General features: G+C 38.0%; 1 protein-coding gene across 6 annotated transcripts in view; it reads right to left on the bottom strand.

Annotated features, from left to right (window-relative positions):
- TTC39B (tetratricopeptide repeat domain 39B) overlaps positions 1-22,200 on the bottom strand; it is a 73,187-nt gene that overhangs the window by 20,790 nt on the left and 30,197 nt on the right. For 4 of the 6 annotated variants that reach the window (XM_040090553.2, XM_040090555.2, XM_040090554.2 and 1 more), the window contains 3 exons: positions 3,086-3,190; positions 1,916-2,047; positions 39-115 (listed from right to left, as the gene is read on the bottom strand). In XM_040090553.2, the coding sequence (XP_039946487.1) occupies positions 39-115; positions 1,916-2,047; positions 3,086-3,190 (314 nt within the window). Of the gene's footprint in view, positions 1-38; positions 116-1,915; positions 2,048-2,169; positions 2,460-3,085; positions 3,191-18,198; positions 18,295-22,200 lie in introns of those variants that run through there. The other 2 variants (XM_040090558.2, XM_040090556.2) reach the window with 2 other exon arrangements.

Consider the following 22,200-nt stretch of genomic DNA (forward strand, 5'->3'; position numbering starts at 1 on the left):
TCACTTTTTTATTTTAACTGTATTATTTAACCACTTACCTTCACTCAACTGATCCACCGTCTGTTTAGAAACTAGATTGGACAAGGATTCCACCACAGTGCTTCTTTTCCTGAACCTAAGTAAGTTGTGCATGGAAGAAAAGAAAGCCATATATTTCAACACAGACCTGAATTATTGGAATTCTTAATAATTTCCGACCAAAATTTACAGAGATTCTTCGCAAAATGATCCTTTGTCAAGTGTTTCAATTTTTTCAGTAGTCAAAGGACTTGTACGCCTCTAGGCTAAAAAGCCTATCCAACATTAAATGCGTGCTTGCAACTGCAATTCTCCTACTTCAGATGTATGGCAGCTTCAACTCCACTGCCATTCAACAGCTGCAGAGATGTCTCTGATACTGGGCAAGACACTTGAACTGAACTTTGAAGTTTTATGAATTGCTTTTTTCTGTTTCTTAAACTTGCACTCAGAATTAGAATGAAAAAAATGAAAAGGAGTTCTGTTTTCAACATAGATGTTTCAGTATTTTATGGTGGTTTATGCCAGATAAAATGCCAAAACAATCACATACTTTACTTCCAAGAGATCTCAACTGTACATGTTTTCATTCCAAAAACTAATTTTAGACAAAAAATTACTAACAACTCAGCTTTATGAAGAAGCTAGAGAAACAATTCTACATTCAGAAAATGAATGCACTCTAGGCATGTAAGCCAGGGAGTAACTGATTATAAACACTAAGCATTAGCTTATCATTTGCTTACAGTACTCTTCACATTGACAATTGCGGAATCCTGACAACAAGATTATGACACTACACACTATTATAATGCATACAAGAAAAGAGTCAATTAAGGTGCGCATAGTTATGCTAATTCTTCACCTTTGAACGTTTAATTGCCTTTCTCTTGCATTTTTATGAGTTTTGTGACAGACTAGACCAGAGTACCCATGAATTAAAGTTTATATCCTGCAGAGATGAAATCCTGAACTGCAGCTGTCTAGACTAAAGGGGTATCTAATCTTCAGACACACTAAACAACATAGTTCAGATGACACTGCAAATCGGTAACACATCTGAAAAAGATGGAGAAACGCTGACACCTTCTCTTCTTCAGATAGCAATATTTTCTCGTGTCTTTTCTTTTTTGCCATGGCCAAGATGATGACGTTCAATGTCTAAACTAATATTTAGAAGTCATTTCTTAAATCATTGTGATAATATACCTAACCAATATGATGAAGAACTGACAAAGCAGAAATCTTTTCTATTTTTTCAGAGGTTTGTTTAAACTTTAGCTTTCACAACCAAATTTTCTAAGGTTTTTTTCCTGTTCAAAGCAAGACCAGAAACAAAATGTTCAGTTGAGATGATTTCTGATGTGAATAACAGCTCTTTCATTTTAAGGTAAGCTAAACACATTTGTAACAACAATAAAAAAACCTTTTTTGGTTTTCAAAAGAAACCTCAGTACAAGCTTAATTGTATTCAACTATTGGGTCAACCTTTGGAAACAACTTTTTAAAAAAATATTTTTTTCATGCTGAGAGGGAAAATTCAAATTATAGGCCTTTAAACTCTTAGAAACCAAAAAGTCACAGTTGTCAATAGCTCAGACAGATCAATTGTGTAATGTCAGCTTATGTGTAGGTTTACACAATGAACCAACCACTTAGCTAACTTTAGTGGCTATTTATACCCAAACGGGAAAAGTCTGTTGTTTCCACAAAACCATGTGGAAAAATATCCTCACCAGTAATAATAGTGTAGTGGGACTTCCTCCACCTTTACAAATTTATACCACTATCATACTGACAAGAGGCTCCTTTTAAAGCACACAGAGAACTGGGGTATTTCACAAAGAATGCTCATTGGATTTAGTATCCCATAGTGGTTAGGCTTGCTTGGGCTTACCTTTGGCAGGTTTGCAAAGCATCCTTCATTGTAGAAATTCCCATTTGTATATCCTGCTGTTCAAAGGTCATTGCAGCTTGCATAACTAAAATAGTGCTGTATCCAAGCGCATGGTACATGCTATCTTTGGACCTAGGGAAAATATGAATCTTGTCCATTTAAGCAACATTTTACATTGCAATACAAAATTAAATGCAGAGGCATTTATATTAATTTGCAAAAAGACAGAAGAACTAAGCAGAGAAGTAACAAACCTGAGAATATAACCTAGTAACATCATCTTCCAGTAAGCTTGAATTCAACTACAGCTGATTTAAGAGATAATACCCCTGGCCTACCACCTTCCTCACTTGAGCCCTCCAGAGCACTAAAAGCAAACACTTGATAGCTGTGTCATCCTTCTCATGTTTCATTTAAAGCTGTCCTTGAACTTGTTCATACAATGCCAACACATCACCCTTAATCCATTTTAGCACCAAACTGCAGAGCAAGAACATTATTCTATGAAAATATCCCTCTTGCCAACACACCCCTCAATACCATCTGATCCTTTCAGATACAGACAGGTGAACAACAGTGGATGGGATTCAGATCCCAGTCCTAAAGATCAGCCACCCAGACTGCCTCCCCCCAGAGTAACAGATAAGACAGGCTTCACCTGTGAACCTCTCCATATTCTTTAAGTCCCTACATCTGCACTGCCATGCTTTTCTTCTTGGTGAAGGAAGGGCAACAGGAACAAGGAGAATTAGTTAGAAGATTGAAAGATGAGCTTAAAAATAAACACCAGACTCAAACATAATACAAAACACAACGAAAAGAGTATTCTGGATTTTTGTTCCAGATTTTCTGTATTGTCAAAAGCAGTTTCATTGTACAAATTATTTGATCACAGATGCATTGAATAAAGTCTTGCTCCCCAGCTTTTCTCCTCTGTGCCAGGAAAGACAGCTTGAATGATAAATTCTAACATAACAATACAGTGCCTCATCAACAATTTTTGAGATGGTTTTAATGGCCCAAAAATAAACATAAAAAACCCAAATATGGAGAAATGCTTTCAGATAAAATAGAATAAATTAAACCTACTTTCTTCAGAGGCTTTAAATTAATCTTCAGGTACTAGACACTGTCTGTTTAAAACAATTTGAGGTAAAAACAGAATCTCACCATGGACGAAGTAGTTCCAGCGCTTCAGAGAACTTATTATTTAGAAATAAGTTCAGTGCCATTGAACATTCTTCGAGAGCACACTTGAGATCCATCTTGGATGCTCTAAAAAACAGATTCTTAGTTTAGTCAAACTGTAAATACAAACAAAAAAATTTAAAAATGTATTTTCTTTATGTAACACAGAAGGTCTTTTGTGGTGATTTTGTTTTACTTTGTTTTCAAAATTTAGTTTTTTAAAACCAAATCATATGCTTAACACCTTATCTATATTACATAGGTGCACCTTCTCCTTATTTAAGCAATGTTTATGGCTTTGTCCTTCTATTCTTACCAGAGAAATTCTCAAAATCTATGACTGTGTCCAAGCTCTCAATCTTTCCCATCAGTACAAATGCTGTTGCAGACTCTGTATTCATATCAGAATCTCAAAAGAGGTCGCAAGATAATATTTTCATCAAAAAAAAGCAGTAAACAGACATTTATTCAGCAAACAGGTCTACTACAAATACTCCTGTCAGAAACCTGTAGATATGCCAATAGCTTTTGTTTGTCCTAATTCACTTCAAGTAAAAGCATTTGCACTTGCTTAAGAAGAAGCCATCCCAACAAATCCATTCTTTGGCCAGTTCTGCCTGAAACACTCAGGAGCACTCAGAAATTAATTCTGTGGGCCAAACTGGGGACAAACTGATAACCATGATAGTGACATACTAGCTAGAAGCTACACAGCCAGCAATGTACACAGCTGGATCTGGAAAAGATAATCTCTCTACAGCTTTAAAACAACAGGTTTAAACTAGATAATGGGCTTTCTCCAAGTAAGGTTAAGTGGTAAGCAGTGGCAAGCAACAGATCATGTCAATGGGATAAATATTTAAGTACTGACCAGAAGAGAAGAACTATAAAGGAGGAATTTAAGAAGAGAACAACAGAGGAATACAGCTGCTCTAAATCTAACAGTAATACACACAAAACAAAGAAAGAGAGAGGTGGACATGAAAATATGACTGGATTGGGGGGGGGGGGCGGGGGGTGTTACCCTCCAAAGAATGGTGTTAAAAAATAAAAAAAGAATTGCTTATAGAGACAATTTTTTTTAAAACCACTCAATTTTATTAGCTAACTGCAGGAACACCATCTACTAGCAAAAAAAATCCAGCCAGGTAAGTATTTTTTAGCTAGATTTAAAGGCTGATTTTCTTCCTAGTAGACAAGGAAGGACCTGAATTAACACATCATCCCTATCCCCTGTGTGTTCCCATGCTTCTGTATCTTCTTTTCACATTTGCATTTAACAAAACTTTTTCACTTGGTCCATGCCTAGTTAGATTACTCATTCCACTTGCTCTGGCTTTCCTTCTAGGAGGAATGGGTTAGTGGTTTTCAAAAGTTTTTCATGAAGGTACAAAAAGGGTGTGAGGAGAGTGGGGGAGCAAGAATGAGGGTTTTTTCATACTTCCAAACTACTATTATTTTGTGACTAGCACTGAAGCAGTGGCCTCTTCCAAGCCTCTTCCCATACAAATGCCTGGGTCCATACTAAATGAGTGGAATCTTCAAAATTAGAGGACAAATGGCCCTTTTGGTCCTCTCTCCTTTTCAGGTATGATTACTAATTTTGTGGTGGGCCAAGAGCTCTCTCAGCTATGGGGAAAAGAAAAACCCCATGTGAAGCAATGTTCTGTTACAGAGAGTACGGAGAATATTAACAGTCATCTGAAGTCAAGAGAGGGAAGAGAATGGCAAGCAACACATGTAAGAAAGACACAGTTCATGAAAAAATCTGAGGGAAGGCCAATCACTGGTAACTGCAGGTAATTTAACAACTGATGACTGCTTTATACACTTAGTTTCAAAATAAGTGTGTTCAGCCTCAAAAGTGCATGCTTCTCATATGAGAAGCAACAGCAGAGAAATAGTGTTACAGTACTCTACCACTGTAGCACTTTTCCAAAGACAAGGAGCAAGGTGTAAGGGCAATGTTCTGTTTCCAACTGCATTACTAAGCCTTATCTTAGTGAACAGAAATACATTTTTTATACCTGTATGTTGTAAATCTGCACACTTCTTACCCTGCAATCAGAAACTGCTGGAACTTCCCCTGGACAGAAAAATCTAATCTTTACTTCATTTAACACACCAATGGACATGACAGCATTTCAGCTGCAGGTGTAGACAGTTTGCTATAAGGCTCCCAAATGCCAGTAGCTCGAGTATCACCACAGTACCTATCAGTATTTTCAAAATGATTCCATAAATGCAGGTCCATAAACAACCTGGCATCATGACAAAACTGTCCCCAGTTAAATGGGTAAGCAGCAGACCACTCCAGCAACTGGCTATCGCATTTTTTCCCTCTATTACAGACTAGTTCCCCTGATGCTGCCTATATGAGACCAAAGTCTGCAGACAATGCAAACAGTATTTCTTAAGTTATTGTATTTACCGTTTCCTGCATCAAGCATGCTTATGAAGTTACTCTGCCACTTCAGATACAAAACTTGGGAAGCTAGTTTTCTCAAACTGTTATTTCTGATAAGTGAATCATATTCTCTACCACAGAATTCCTCATTCCTGTTTCATTACTCTTTGCATATATTTTCTACTGTTTTCCTACATCCTGCAGCACAGGAACTTAACCAGAAGGATTCATTTCAACTCAGATTCATAACTTGATACCAGAATAGTCAGAAGAAAGGAGCACACTGACTCAGAAGCAGCTTGCTTATCTTTGCTGGTATTTCTACACAGAGACTCAGAATGAACACATTTCCTCTTCTACTCCCAAAACATCAGAAACCAATTCCTACAGCAAGTTACCAGACTGATGAAAAGTTCAGTCAGCAATGCTGACTCACACTCTCTTTCTGATAAAAACTCATGTTTTCCTTCTACCTTATTTTTTCCCTATCTCCACACAGTTTTCCTGGAATGGACAGGAACTTCATCCATTTTAGCATATTGGATGAGCATATTCTTTAATTTACCCCAGAGCAGATTAGATTAACACTACTTCAGTGATATTATTATGGATTTTACACCTGGTGTTGCGTTTAACCCCAGCTGGCAGCCAAGCTCCATGCAGCCACTCACTCACTCCCCCACCAGGAGGATCAGGGAGAGAATTGTAAGGGTAAAAGTGAGAAAACTCACGGGTTGAGATAAAGACAGTTTAACAGGAAAAGCAAAAGCCACACACAAGCAGAGCAAAACAAGGAACTAATTCAGTGCTTCCTATGGGCAGGCAGGTGTTCAGCCATCTCCAGGATAGCAGGGGCCCCAATCACAGGTAACAGTGACTTGAGAAGACAAACACCATCACTATGAATGTCCACCTTTCCTCCTTAAAGTAATAAAATTTTTCCTCCTTAAATAAATCAGTTTTTTTCTGATTCTTCTTATTTTTTTTCTCTCTTGTGGTTGCGTTAATAAACCTGTCTTTATACCTTTCAAGTTTGAGGCTGCTTTGCTGTTCTCCTAATCCTATCTCGCAGCTGAAAGAGAGTAAATGAATCTGGTAGACATTCAGACCACTGCACTAACTTTGGGAAACAGAAATTGGTGAACGTGAAAGCACTACATCCTTCTTCCCCCAACTTTATATACTGAGCCCCTTTGGGTCCCAGTTTGGGTCACCTGCCCCTGCTGTGTCTCTTCCCAATCTTCCACATAAACACAGTCTCCTTGCCAGTGGGACTATATGAAAAGCAGAAAAGGCCTCACCTGTGAGTCCTGATCAGCAGCAACAAAAACATCTCTGTATTATCAACCCTTTAGTCAGCAGAAATTCGAAACACAACCCCATACCAGCCACTGTGAAGAAGGTTGACTCCACCCTAGCCAAAGCTAACCACCCTTATCCACACCCGTTATGTCACACCAAGTTTCATGCTTCCCAATATCCCATCACCTTCCCTACTTATATATTTTGACAGATATACAGACAGACATTCCTCTAGTCTGTGGAACATCTTTGTCAAATGTTCATAAAACAAAATGTTCACAAAAAAAAAGTTTTTTGAATCCATGCAGTCTATGACTTTGGCCTGCACCCTTGCTAATAGCTTTCCAACCAGGCAGCGATGTCTTGCCACAACTCAGCAGCCCAGATGAGTTCACTCTGAGGCTGCCAGTTATTCCGCTTCCATTGCTGCCACCACCCCCAAAGGGACACCACCCATGAATCAATACAGAGGTTAAAAAAAAAAAAAAAAGCACTGGCCATTTCTCCCCCTCAGCTATGTCTAAGGCCAACTGGATGGCTTTCATCTCTGCATATTGACTCAATTCATGTTCTCCTCCAGCACCTTCTGTGACTTGTCATAGGGGACTACATACAGCTGCCTTCCCACAATATGGAAGAATTCATCAGTAAACAAGGCACATTGTTTCTCAGTTTCTGGAAATTTATCATATAGGGGGACCTCTTCAGCAAAAGCCTGGTGATATTCCAAAAATCTTTGCCTTTTGGCCAGTCCATGACTAATTATAAGCTTCCTGAACAACAAAGGCTTTCCTATCCAAACTCTTTTATGTGATCAGTGCAACCCCTTTACTCCATGTAGCATCTCCCACATGATGATCTGCTGCTCCCTTTGAGCATCCAACTCAATGCAGGTAACTGTGGTGCCAGAAGTTATGTTTCAGTACCAGTCATCTCTGAAGCAGCTCAGACACTTTGAAAGCTGCCAGTGTTCCCTTTTCAGTTAGAGTACAGTGGGCTTCAGATCCTCTGTATGTTCAGCTCCAAAAACCTAGAGGTCAGGCTCAAGACTCTTCTGGTGCATTCTGCCAGAGGCTCCAGGTAGGTCCATTCTCTCCAGCTGCAACAAAAAGCACATTTTTTACATCTTGCTCTGTTCAGACTGGCCTGAGGGCTACAGCATGAACTATTTCCTACTTGATTTGTTCAATGGCTTGTTGCTGCTATTTGAAATCATTCTTCCAGGTAACTTGATAGAGAGGGTTTACAAGCTGACTGCAGATTTGAATGTGCATTCTCCAAAATCCCAAAACACCTAAAAAATCTTGTCTTTTTCTTATTAGTTGGAGGAGACATCACTGTTATGTTAATAACAACCATTGGGATTTGACAGTGTCCATCTTGACATTTGATTCCTAAAAGCTGGATCTCTTGTGTAGGTTCCTTTACCTTATTCTGTTTTATGGCAAAAGTAGGTTTTAAAAGGATTGGATTATTTGCTTCCTTTGCTCAAAAACTTCTGCTGTATTTTCTCACAAAATGATATCACTAACACGTTCCAGGTGTTCCAGAGCTTCACCTTGTTCCAGTCTTCTTCAGTCTGTGGCAGATGCTACAGCTGTGTTTCTTTCCCACCAGCTGTCAATTCCAGGTACTATGGACACAGCTCCAAACAAAAGCAAACTGTGGCCTGCACTCTACTGCCAAAGGGATTGATAAAAATACAGTAGCAGTATTGTGGCACCACGTGACTGCCTTTGACTCCAGTTCATGTGGAAGTTCCAACATGTCCAGTACACCAGGACTCAGAGGTAGCCTTCATTCAGGCCACCATAGTTTATTATCAGCCTCCACTCTCCACTGGATTTTCATACTGGCCAAATGGGGTTGTTAAAGAGTAAGCAGGTTTTGCTGATCACTCCCTGGCTCTCTAGGTGACAAATTTGTTTATAAATGGGATTTATAGAGTATAGATTGTGAGACACTGCTTCTGGTGCACTGTTGTGGTGGCAATTGGCACCTGCTGTTCTTCAGCCCCAGAACAAAAAGGATATCTGAAATTTCCTCCACCTACAGGGCAGGTATACTGAAAGCCCACCAACAGCCTTTTGAACCCTTGAGATATCTACACCTGAGATAGTCTATGCAAAGGATGAATGAAGTCTCTGCTCCCATCAAGATAGGTACTTCTGCCACTCATACCAGTCAGCCTAGTCTCAGTCTTCAATACAGTCAGCTCTTTGGATCCCTCTATCACACCAGAAATCCAAATGTATTCCAACCCTATGTAGCTTAATGACATTTTGTAGACATTGTGCACCAGTATGTACTCAAGTCACGTACTCCTGTGGGGCTGCTGTGTCAGGCCATCAAATCCACACACTCCAATAAACCTGGTTAATTCTCTCCTCCTCCCAGGTAGCCTCCCCTCACAGGCCCCCTCTAATACTGATCACAATGTTCCCCACTAATACCTTGCAAAAATGGACTAGTACTTTTCCCCACAAAGTCAGTAGCTTGATCGGACCTTTCAATCTGCCTGAAAAAGTGTTCACTGGAGACTGGAGCAGCAACTCCCCTTGAAAAACTTCCAGGTTGTTTTCCCCTGCAATTCCTGCACCAGTGCATCTAGAATTGAGGTACTCCCAACCATCCCACTTCTTTCTATCATCTCGAGGTACTCCCAACCATCCCACTTCTTTCTATCATCTCCAAGGTCCTGCAGGTAAAACCGTAGGGTACCCCATGGTGTGTATCTTCCATATCCTCTCTCTTGAGGAAGACAATACCTGCTGTCAGTTCCTGATGGGGAGTATGACATATTCCCTCTGAATTGCTGGAGCTCCTGAGTCATTCATTGGTTAGCTTCTCCACAGACACTATGATAGAGGAAGGAATACTTCTATTTTTTTTTTTTTTTTAATTATTTTCATATTGTTTTCATATTACCTGTGTTGTCAAGTTGCATCAACTGCCGTTGGTGGTGCATCATCTTTCCAAATTACTGTTGTCAAGGGTTTCATGGGCCCCTGCTGCACTCTGTAGAAATTTCTACCACATAGGTAATTGACACAAGATGTGGTCTGGAGCCGTGGGGACCTGGGCATTGTCCATGTCAAAATACATAATTTCTTGAACAGTTAATTCCCTCAGGAACTGAGTCACTTTCCCTATTGTAGTACCTCTGCCTAAATTACATGGAATATAATCTTTACAGGGACACCTTTCCCCCTCACACTTAATAAGAACTGCCTCCAGAGACTAAAGACTTTTGTCTTTTTTCCCATTTTTTTGTCAATGTCTGGGTCCTTACCAAGTGATCCCAGCCTGGCTTCTTTACCCTCTTATTCCACACTGTTGGCTCCATTGTCCCACCAGCAGATTTGCTAGACAGCAATACACTCATGGATGATTGCTGAAATCTTTTTGTGCCTCCCAGAGCTCACTCAGTCCTGTGATCACCTTGATAATGGCTCTGAAAAATCACACTTGTGATGGTTCTGCTTCATCATCTTCACTCTCCTTGTCCTTGACTGTTTTTGCTAGTGTTTTTGACAGGGTGATGTTCATGTACGTTCCTTCTGCTTCTGTGCAGGGGCCACTGACACCAGCCCATGCTGATTCTCTGCTTTAGTGGTTTCAGTGGCAGTGCCACAATCGGTGGGAGGGGAGCAGTCACAGTGTGTTTCAGGTAGCTGGAGCAGTTGCATGGTCTGTTGTCATCTCACTGTCATATTTAGAGACCTTCTTTTCTTCCTGCAGGTACTAAGATGTAGTAATGAACTCCCACACCCAAGCAGGTATTTCCAAATAAGGAAAAGGGGTTCCAGCTTCACCCCTGACTTTATAAAAGAAGCCCCAAAACTTTCTGTTCTTCCCTTATTGTAATTGTCTCAGTGCCAGCATAGGGGCACTGATTGGGCTTTGGAAACGTTCCTCAACACCTATACATGCTGCTATGGGCAACAAGTTGTCCATCCCAAACCATTAAGTATTTATGAAGGTGTACTCATAAGGAGCTCAAGGGCTTTTTTAAGGTGTCTTAGCAAGGTGTCAGAGGCTTCTCTAACACCTGTTCTCGGCTTCTACTTTTGTATTGTTTGTTGTTTTTATCTTTTATTAAAACCTTTCTTTTACAAAACACATTTGAAGAGCCGTCTCACAAAACTATTTTAAACCATTTCTCTGCAAGGGCTGGCCCCTAAGAGGTGACGGACCTTCATGAGGTTTATCACATCTGACCTCACGCAAGATTCCATCACTAAGCAGTGTTGAACATCATGACAGAACAACTTTTTTCAATATTCTACTAGTTTTTCTGGATTCTGCACTTGTTCAGAAGTAAAGTGCAAGCACACTGAAGGTGCTCACTGCCCTATATACTGGCCCATACAACACCAAAGACCTTGCCATTCTGAATCATCCAGCTTTTGGGCAGATCTCTGAGTAATGTTATTAGTTATCTGTGACCTTAAGACCTGAGCCGTATGCAACAACATGCTGGCTCCTAGCAAAAAAAAAACAGGCTAGTTTCAAGGGCAGTCCAAGGATATTCAAAAATCGTAACCAGCTTGGAAGACTCCTTTCAGGGAGCTGTAGAGAATACTGATACTGTCACTATACAGAATGTTTATATATCCCTTCTTTATAAATCTTTCCCTTTGCAGCAATGAATTGGTGAGAGAAAACTCAATATTGAGCTGTTTATGTTCTACTGTATCAAAAAGAGTAACTATCTTGTTGTCAGGCTTAAACAGCCAGGACACAACTTCCTAATGGCAAATAACAGTTGATCCTTAGTAGGATCTATTCCATAGCTCCATTTTCTTGGCTAGAAGGTTCTGCGTATTTTTGTACACTGCTCTACTTCAACTTTACTGATCCCTTGGAATATCCAAGAACAGTGGTCATTTTAAATCTTTTTACTTGATAGGATCCCTCTTCCCTCCATGTATCAAGGGGGCTATGTGCACACTACACTATGCTTCTTCCGCACATGTGGCCCTGTGCTGTGTACTTCCATGCGTGCTCAGCATAAAATAAACTCAAATTCTCAAGCCCTCTGAAGGCTGGAACCTACTGTCTCCTTGGAAGACTTTCTCCCAGCCAACATCAAAAGCTGTACTAAAACTACAGTATCAAAGGTCACAGTTTACACATCACAGAGATATTATTAAATCATCACTTCATGTCTTGCATAGTTTTACATCGCTTAAGTGCACTTGATGGCCTCTTGCCTGGTTTTACCATACAGCAAAGATCCAAAACATTTGAAAACCTGTCACCACCACATTACTACTTTTTTTTTAGATTCAATTGACCCAAATACCTTGTATTACTGTAGCAAAAGTCTTTTTCCAGGCATCATTCTTTTTGCTGTGTTTTAATTTTAAACTTCAGATTAGAAGGATGTCACCAGGACAAGAACACTAACCTTCTTAATTCTGCAACATTTAAAAATCACACACCTAGAAAAAGGAAGTTGTTACGGAACAGGTTCTTTGTTGTTGATTTCAAACATTCAAACACTGGAAGGAAGTCCTGTCATAGTCTACTGTTACTTTTCTCTCAGTGAAGTGGAAGGAGTCATCGTCTGCTATGGCAGAGACTGTTTTTCAGAACTAGGCTTTCTTTCTGCCTAGCTCTGTAAAATACTAATACAAACCCCATATCTCTTACTTTCTTTGACTATTTCATCTTACACCAAGATGTGTCAATTCCTCTTGTGAGATTCAACAACACCTTGCCTCTGTAAGGTGTCATATTCAATAAACTTTAAGCGGAAAAGGCAAACTGTGTCTCTGTCTGTGGGTTACAGGAAACATCTCTACCATCTTTATTTAAGGAAATACCAGTGAAGTATGGTTCTTAGTACGTATTTAATATTCCTCCAAACAGAGGACAGTCCCCTATGTCTGAAAAGCTTGCAGGATTGCTTATATCCCCATGAACATTTTTTGATGTTTAATCCTTGAAACATCTATTTTAAAGCTGCATTTGATGTTTTTATATGCACAGAGCAACTACAAAGATTTGAAATATCCAATAGGAACTACTTTCACATTAAGACTAGCATTATGTCCATGTGTACTCACTGTATCTGAGCAACCACACCGAAAACTCATATATTACTTCTGTTATCTGGAAATATTTCTTCAAATAACTTTCTTTATGTTTTGAAAACGCTGGACTCCTCACCACTAAGTTTGTAATTTGAAAAGAAAAAATGGATTTTGCATCTTATCCCTCTCATCCATCACTCATATATGAGCTAACAGTTAATAGTCCATTTTTCTGTCTAGAGCAATGCCAAAATTTAGTTTTGATCACTTCTTAAGGGACAGTATTATCTGCTATCACTTTTATTAGTCATTTGCACAGACATAAACTTGCAACACAAGTCATCAAACAGAAGGTGAGGTACTTGTAGGAGTACTACCTACCTACCACAGAGCAGTAGGTTCCACTAGTTCTTATGGCAAATGCTCACCAAGAGCATCATGAAATGAAGCAAAATAACTTGTTGTAAAATCCTGCTGAGATATTCTGTTAAGTCTACATTTTATGTTCTAGAGCGTTTAACGAAGGATGGCTGAAGGTAATAAATCTAATGACATACAGGAAATGTTTGAAAAAGCAAATGGAAATAGCTTTTTAATTATGTTGGATTTTCTTATACAATGGATTACTTTTAATTTGGTTTTCAACAAATATGAGCAGAAATGCACGAACTTCAGGAACTATTCCTGTATCAAGTCTGAAACTAAGGAATTATCATGAACGTGCGTTATTCTGAGGGAGTATGGACATATACAAGAAACTGCAGACACAATCCTACACTATGCTAGAGCTGGCACATGTCTTTCAGCATCTTGTTGGAGAGGTACAGGACTCAGCCTCTGAAGGGCCATCAGGGAAGCCTCACGAAGATGAATGTTATTCTTTCACTTATAGGCATGCTAGGCATACCTCTAATCCAGAGAATAATTCAGAAATGCAGAATCAAATTGAGTAACCTGTCTCACAGTTGAACATTTCTTGGTGCTAAGATATTAAAGCATATTACATCCTTGACATTAAAGGGATCACAGTATTTTTAAGTGGCCAATCACATCCAGTTTATTAACAAAAAGGATTCTTAAACCTTTTGTGCTAGTTTAAAATAATCCTGAAGAAATATAAGATCATGTGATCAGGGGTTTTTTTTTTTAATGAAAACAAAAATTGTTGCAAACTCTTCAACCATTTTATCTAAAACTCAGTCTTCAAAACCAATTATAATCACACAACAGAAAAATGGTTAAAAGCCATAAGAAAAATGCCTTAAGGCATACCACTAGGCATTTGAAATTATTTGCAATTTATATAAAGCAATTCCTATCTGAGGCCATTACCATTAACACAGAAATTCTGAAAACTTCAGCTAACTGGTCAGTATAGTAAACAGTAACTTATTTTACCCATGTATTAAATCCACTAATCATACCTCCACATCAAATTCGACATTCATGATGCACACACCACTTTTTATGAGAAGCATGAATTTTAGGTAAACAAATACTTAGGGCAAGCACTGAAAAGAAAGATTTCTTGCCAATGCAAGGCAGACTTTATTCCTTTGAAGGCTCAGTGTCCTCACTGTTTCAAAACTTCACCAATGCGCGCAATATTCTGTATGCTGAACATTCATTTAAGGAAAAAAAAAAAACACCACACCAGCAGCGAAACTATGCAATACTGTGCTAGCCAAATTTGCAAACAGGCAGAAATTACTTTAAAAGCTCACTATAATAAAATGCATTCAACATCATGCAATTTTTTTAAAGAAAGAAACAAACAAAACTAATAATTTAAAAAACCCACCAGAAAATTCACAACTGACAAACACCCTAAATGGTAATTTAGTTTAAATTATATTAGATTACATAGCTTGGTATTCAGGCAAAACCATCAGGGTAACACACTTATTTTCACTTACTCCTCCCTTAGGACTTCCTTTCACGGTATTTGAAATCTTATTCTGTAGCAGAGAGAGAGCATTTTTCTTACCCAAGCCCTTCCTTGGTACTAGCTTCCATTTGAATTTCTGGACACACCTATCCACCCAGAGAGCTGGTAACGGCACATGATGCAAACTCCATGGTAGAAAGCAATTCAGATCAGTGTTGCTACACCTTCCTCCTCCACACTACCTGACTATGAGATAGCAACATTTAGCTAGCTAGCTGTAAATCTGTATCAGTGAATTTCTGGACCATTGCTGCAATACCAATGGATCTGCCTATACAATCCTTTGAATGAGCAAGCCAACTCACCACAAGGGCATTTTCCTTTCCTTTAATAGCACTGGGGGTTTTGCTTCATTGTTTTGGGGTTTTGTTTAATGGGTTAGGATTTTCTAAATTATTTCTTCTCCCTCACCTTACTGCGGCAGAAAATATGACACAGAGCAAAACCAAACAATAGCTAGCTGATATTACACATTTGTATACATACAGAGAAACCAATGAAAACTATTTCAAAAGGAACTGCTGTGGAAAAGAAGTTGGAGCTTTCAGAAAAATAGTGAGAAGGGACAAGGTAACTGAGGGAGAAAAAAGCTCCTATCGAAAACTAACTATGATTAAAATAACATGCACCAAAATGAGCTGAGAATAACTTTGCAGTTTTTAATCTATACCTTAGCATTGTCAAAAAAAGGTCAAGCTGATAGCTTTTCATAGACTACCAGAATTTCACTAAGAGAGACTTTTAATTGATCCACTGCTATACTTTAGCAGGTACAATGTTATGTGTAATGTAACAACAGGGGAAGGGCAAGGATGGCAGATACAGCTCTGTCTCGCAGACCAGAAGCTGGGGGCAGAGGAAACCTGCTAGTATTTTAGGAAAAGTGTTTGCCTTCTCTTTCTTTTTAGAGCTAGAAGTTCCATTCTTAACTCTTCTAAACTAAACACATTTACCTACAGGTAACAATGTTGTATTTTAGGAGTTATTACTGCCCATAGCAGCAGAAATATTTGTAATGCTGTCTTACAAATGAAATGCATTAGAAGACCATCAAACAAAAACTTTCTATACAAACAAAAATTCCTTCTTAGAAGTCTCATCTAATCTTGAAATTTAAATGTCAGATCACCAAGTGTGAGGAGACAGTAATGTTTATTTGCTTTACATTCTGCATGTATGTTTTGTTGGAGATCTCCAACTTAAGAGGGCACATACTGCATTGCCTTCTAGTCAGAAAGCAGCCCAACACCCACAGTGCTGCCTCATGGGAATTTAACAATTGACTACAAGAAAGTGATCAAGAGGTTTAACTTCCAAATATTTTTATGACTGAGGGGTGAGGGAGGGATGATGAGGTAAGGAACTTGCCTAGTGGTCTGTCTTATTTAAAACATGTTTTTTGCTTATCTAGTTATCTATTATCAATGTAGCATCTGAACACCACAAGAAAATACTGATTGGTGTGTCCTCACATATTACTCTACAGATACAACAAAGCAACAAAATAAGCACAAAGGAAGAAAATCTAGGCAAAGTTGACCATCTGCTTGAATCTCAGGTGCTACAGGATATAGTGCCAAGATGAAGCTCATCTTCCTGGCTTACCATTAACCCACCATTGCCAACAGAATCTACTACTCTGAAAATAAAGTGGCTACATTTCTAGCCACTTTAGTATCTTTTTAATTTTGAAAAGAAACATGAGCAGAGTCAAATGTTTCTGGTTTTGACTGATCATTATTCAGATTTAGTAAGCCAATAATCAATTTCTTTCAAGTCAGGTGTTTTTGTCATCCAACAAACATCAGCAGCTTTATCTAACACCAAGTTCTTAAGTTTAACAGCAGATTGCACTGCACATAGACTGAAAGGACACCCAAACTTCCCATAAGGACTCAGCCATATTCTAAAAAGAAGACATTCCAACTCCTTAAGTTACTATTTACCCACCTGAATAGGCATACACAATTCATCTGATCACTCAAATGATTACAAAATAATCTTATTTAAGCATATCAACCCACTTCAGCATGAATTTGACACAACATATAGGTAAGCTTAAAAACTGCCAGCAAAACAATCAAATCACAGGTATTTAGAATTGACCACAGTCTGACTGAGAAGGCAGAAAAATTAGGTGAGTGCCAGTATTGGTTTGCAGGTAGAGAAAAATTTGATTTACACTATTCTGTTCAACAATAATGGGAATAAACAGCAGTATAAAAGGAACTCAGTGGTTAGACAGCATTTTTAGATAAGTCTCAACATGAGATCTTTGCAGGTTAACTGAGAATTTATTATGTTTGAATACTCCTTATCAGACTAATAGTTTATATCAAATAATTAAGCTGAAGTCAATGCATGCAATATGGTATACAAAAATGATCACTTGAATATGGCAGAGAGCAATACTGCCAAAACTTAATACACAGCATGTATATACAGACAAACAGATGTTCACCATAAAAAATACATAATTTTGATCTGTTCAACATTTCTGCTAGAAAGTAGGTCTAAATAAGGCATGCTGACAAGAAAATAGGTTGAGAAAGAACCTCCCTGAAGAGCTAGCATATATGAATAACAATGACAGCTCACTGGCAGTTTTACATAAAATGAATAAAAATTTAACCTATCTTTCTATGGAAAAAAAGAAAAAATAAATCATGCTGCAAGTAGGACACCAGATCAGGCCAGATGTTTATGGGACTAACACTGCGTCACACAAATATTGGCCCAGATCCAAAGAAACAATTAGGACACCATGATCCTAGCACGACACTCTTCCTAAACTTAAAACCAATTTACTTGATTTTATTACATAGTGAACTTACAGCCCATGCTGAAGGTATTCTGAAATAACTAAAGTCTCTGAAAGCACACTGCATTATACTTAACATTTAATACTTTGAAAGCATTGCACTGCATCCCATGAAATAAATTATTTATGTTTAAGTAAAAAAAAATTTATAACCTCAAATGGTTAAATCAGTACAGCTACCAGGAGCAGAAGACATTTCTATAAATGGAAAAAGTAGCTGTAAGTCTGATACTGTCCTTAAATTACCACATTTTAAAGAATGGCATCCCAAAATACACACCTTGCAGTGCTCCACAACCTACAGTATTTGAGCTGATTAAGCACTGACATCAGCAGAGAAGCTTCTGCTCTCTAAAAGCATTGTTCACCACTGCAAAGTATGGAGGAGAAACAATTATTTCACAATCCAATCGTGAATATAAAATTTGTCCATTATTTTCAAGGAAATCTATAGAAAAAAACACAATGTTGTAGTTTGACATACATTCCAAAGCAAATTTTCACAGACAAAATCCCATAAATCTTACTACCACATTCATGATTTCAAGGACTAGTAGGCAGAGATAATATACTTACAAGATTAATTCAGTTAACTTCAGGTATGTAAATAGAGTCCTTGTGTAAAAATAAGTGCCGCTTCTTTCACTCTTTTTCCACAATGCGCATACACACCACCCCCCCCCCAAAAAAAAAAAAAAAAAAAAAAAAAAGAGAGAGAGAGAGAAAAGTGATTCTGTTTTATTTCTCAATATCCATGAGGTTTTATTAAGGAGTTATTAAGCAAAAAAAGTAAAAGTTCCCATGCCAGCAGCTGGCAACAGAGGCACTCTCCATAGCCGAATTCAAAAGAAATGTCAGTGAGAGTGGCAGCAACTACAGTCAATGCTGGAAGCTGATGCCTCTGCAGGAAGAGGATGCTGGGAGATTCTCCCAATCTGTGCTGCAGCCTAATTCTAATCCATCACTCTTAACTGCAAGGTGAAAATGGTGACTTGAGGAATGCAAAGTAATTTATATTTAAAGACTAAAAAGGAGTACTAGTATTTCCTGAATATAGAAAAAAGAAGCCACAATTAAAGTCAGATAGAAAAGGAAAAGTATGCTAATGACACTGCAGTAAAATATGTTAAAGCAACTGCAGGAAAATTAGATCAATATATGAGAGCCGATAGCAAACAACACTGAAGGAAACTAACTAGCTCATGTTTGATTTTCCTTATTTGACAGTACTCAAACATCACTCTTTTTTTTTTTTTTTTTTTTTTTTTTTTTTTAACCCTTCTACCTTTTTTTCCTCCAGAAATCCAAATTTTCAGCTGGAGTTCCAGGACCAAAACAAATCACTAACATGGAGGGCTATTAATAAACAGTTCTCTTAATGAATATCAGCTGCAATAGAAGCAGGAGTCAAAAGCAAAATAGCTACAATGTATATTGTTTCATCCCCCTGGTCTAATCTCTCTAGATGAGGCGTGATGAAAGCTCAGTACATCGGAGCTAAGCGGCAGAAAATTTAAATATGTCCTCCACTATCACCTTCAATAGGTATTCTTTAAAGCTGTAACAGCTGGACTAATAGTACCTATTTCTAGCTATGTATATTGTTATCAACTGAGATTTACTCCCAAAAATCTCTCAAACAAGTCTTTTAAAGCAACATGCAGGAAACCACTGGTTTGCATTTACTTATTTCAGGTGCATGCTAAGTAGTATCAGCAGTAATACTTCAAACCAATTTATTTAAACAATTTACTTTTGTTAAACCATTCTTACTTGTAACATACTGGGAAAGAAATGCACAGTATTTCCTACAGCACCTGTGGGAAGAGCTATAACCAGGTAAAAAAGGTCTCATAGATCTCGTAAGCATTTCAAAGAGATGAGATTGACACCTGTAATTTATGGACAACAGCACCTTTAAAATCAGGACATTCTACCTTTTCTATAAAACTTGACCTAGCAGTGTTAAAGACCAAGGAGTTCAGAGATATATATCCAAGTTCTCTAACATGTATTTGAAGCTTGTGTGTATCACTGGTTAATATATTAACAATATTAGGGGCAGGGAAAGTAAAAGTGCCAGGATTTCTGTGACCTTGCCTATATATGAAGAGTAGACAAGTTTCAGTCAAGGTTGCCCAGTCACATGGAAGTAAACTCAATTTCCCCATAAAACATACTGTATTCTGTTTCTAACAGAGTAAGTTTCAGACAGCCCCATTTGATAGCTTAGAAACTATTTTTTAGAAAAAGCTGAATGAGCCAGGAGAACATTTCCACAAAGCTGACAAAAGCAAGTTTTCTGTCTGCAAACATCACCCATGCTCAATTTTTTTTTTTTTCCCCTGGATTGACTTAAAGGAAAATGAACTGATCTACTAAGTGACTACACCTTCCGCTCAGATTGATTCCCAAAATACTCTGCAACAGCATTTAATCACTAGGGAAGGGGTAGACATGACACAACCAAATCAAACAACCAGCACTACAAACAACACTATAAAAAAACCAGCAATTTTTGTTTGTTTGTTTGATAGCTTAAAGTAAACAAACAGGCAAATCTGGGTTTCAATCCATTTTCCTTAAAAACAATCCTACTTCTCAACATCTGACCAATTTATTCTTTTTCTTCGTCGATGAGTTAAAATTAATCTTTCTATTTTCTTATCTAAAAAACTTGCATCTTAATGGTTATACCACCAATCCAAAAGTCTACATCACTTTCCAAGTCTCAGAAGTTATTCAGACAAGGCAATTCTTGACCTGCAGGGCTACAAATAGTGTTTTGCAGTCTCTACTGAAGCACAGAACAAACATGACTTTCCTGAAAGATGATTGAAGAAAGAAAACACTGATGTGATCATGCATTCCAGCATTAATATCAAGATTCCAACATGATACTTAAATAAATTCCAGAAGTCTCCATAAAGCCCCACCCCAAAAATATGATGTGAGTTTAAAGCCATGGTATTAATTAATTTGTACTGAAAGAACAAGTCACAGGGCAGCAAAGAAATATTTAAGCTCAATTATTCTGATTTTTTTGGTGAACATGGGATAACAGAAAAACATGCTGTGGTATCTTTCTGTGCACCACCCTTTAAGCAAAGGCCTGCAAAAAGAATATGAGGGTATGGAAAATATACAGAGTATGGGGCACTTCCATGTACAATGTCTCTGGGACAGTTTGTTTGGCTTTGGGTCTTTGTCTACTTCCTCTCTAAGGAGCTATGAACACAAGTGGAAATGCACATTTCAAAGTCAACAGGAGATACCAATACAAACAATAGCACAATGTGGCCTGAAGTCTCTACTGAAATACAAACACAGAGAAATCTTACAGCACAGGCAAAAGGTGTAGTGGCAATAAACACGTGTTAGGATTGATGTAATTACTGCCCAATGAAAACCCCTCCAAGATTAGAAATCTGTAATTTTAGAACCATTTGGGATGGGGAAAGATCAGAGATAAGGCTACTGTATCATTACTGCTGTTTCAAATCCTGAAACTTACAATATAAAGTAGCTACTGCGTCATATTTTTATATTTATGCAGCTATGAAAATACTATCTTCTAGACACAAAAACTACCTTTACTGGAATTTTTGCCACTAACCTTGAGGGTCAAACATAATAAAATAAAATTTTGATCATTTAAATTGTCACAGCTGCTTCTCACCATCTCAAGACAATGTCAGTGTGTGAGTTTACACTTAGGAAGACAGGAACTCTTCCTAAAAGTTATTGGCTCCCTGAATTAAAATTTGAATTTACAGCCATTTCCTTAAATGTTCATTCTTCTTCACTGACAAAGCACTCACATGTGCAGGTGTAACTGAAGTCTTAACTACACATCTAAGATTACAAGGATAACCAGCTCTAACTTCCTTAAACACTTCTGGCCCTTAATCCATCACCCCAGTAACACCACACAGAGCTGCTTTGGTAAGATCAAGGATTAACAGTACGCAGCTCTGGGTAGGCAAAGAAAATGCAAAAGAGAATCAATGAAGTATGCCTCTTTTTGCTGAAAGTGTGTGACGGTGTGTGTCATAAAGATAAAAAAATCCCAAGAGTTCCATTCTTGATCAAAAAATCATCTATCTGCTTCGCTTATAGAATGCAAGCTCCCACTTTTTCAATGCTTCACGTTTTAAATGTGTTTAAATGACATCTCACTATCTTTCCACTGATGACATAACTCAGGGTCTGGTCTCTGAAATTTCCATATAAATATCACAACATGAAGATTTCCTCTGCATACAAGCTGCTTGCAAGCAGTCAGGCAGACTACTATGTTTTTTCCCAAAGAAAACTACAAAATATCTTCTATAAACATACCCATACAGCTATCATAATACTGTTGCTCTAAATGCTGCTTCTCATAGCATTGCATAGCAATCTAAGAAAGACCACATGGCAGTCTAAGAAAGATTGCATGGACAAATGTAAAAACTTGATGGCTACTTATTCCTGTCACATACAGATAACATTTAAAGGAACAGTAAGTAAAATGAGATGGAGAGAAATACCAACAGAATTAATCTTTCATATACGTTCTAAACAAATTGAGAACTT

The sequence above is a fragment of the Hirundo rustica genome, chromosome Z (assembly GCF_015227805.2).
Source record: "Hirundo rustica isolate bHirRus1 chromosome Z, bHirRus1.pri.v3, whole genome shotgun sequence".
Classification (NCBI taxonomy): domain Eukaryota; kingdom Metazoa; phylum Chordata; class Aves; order Passeriformes; family Hirundinidae; genus Hirundo; species Hirundo rustica.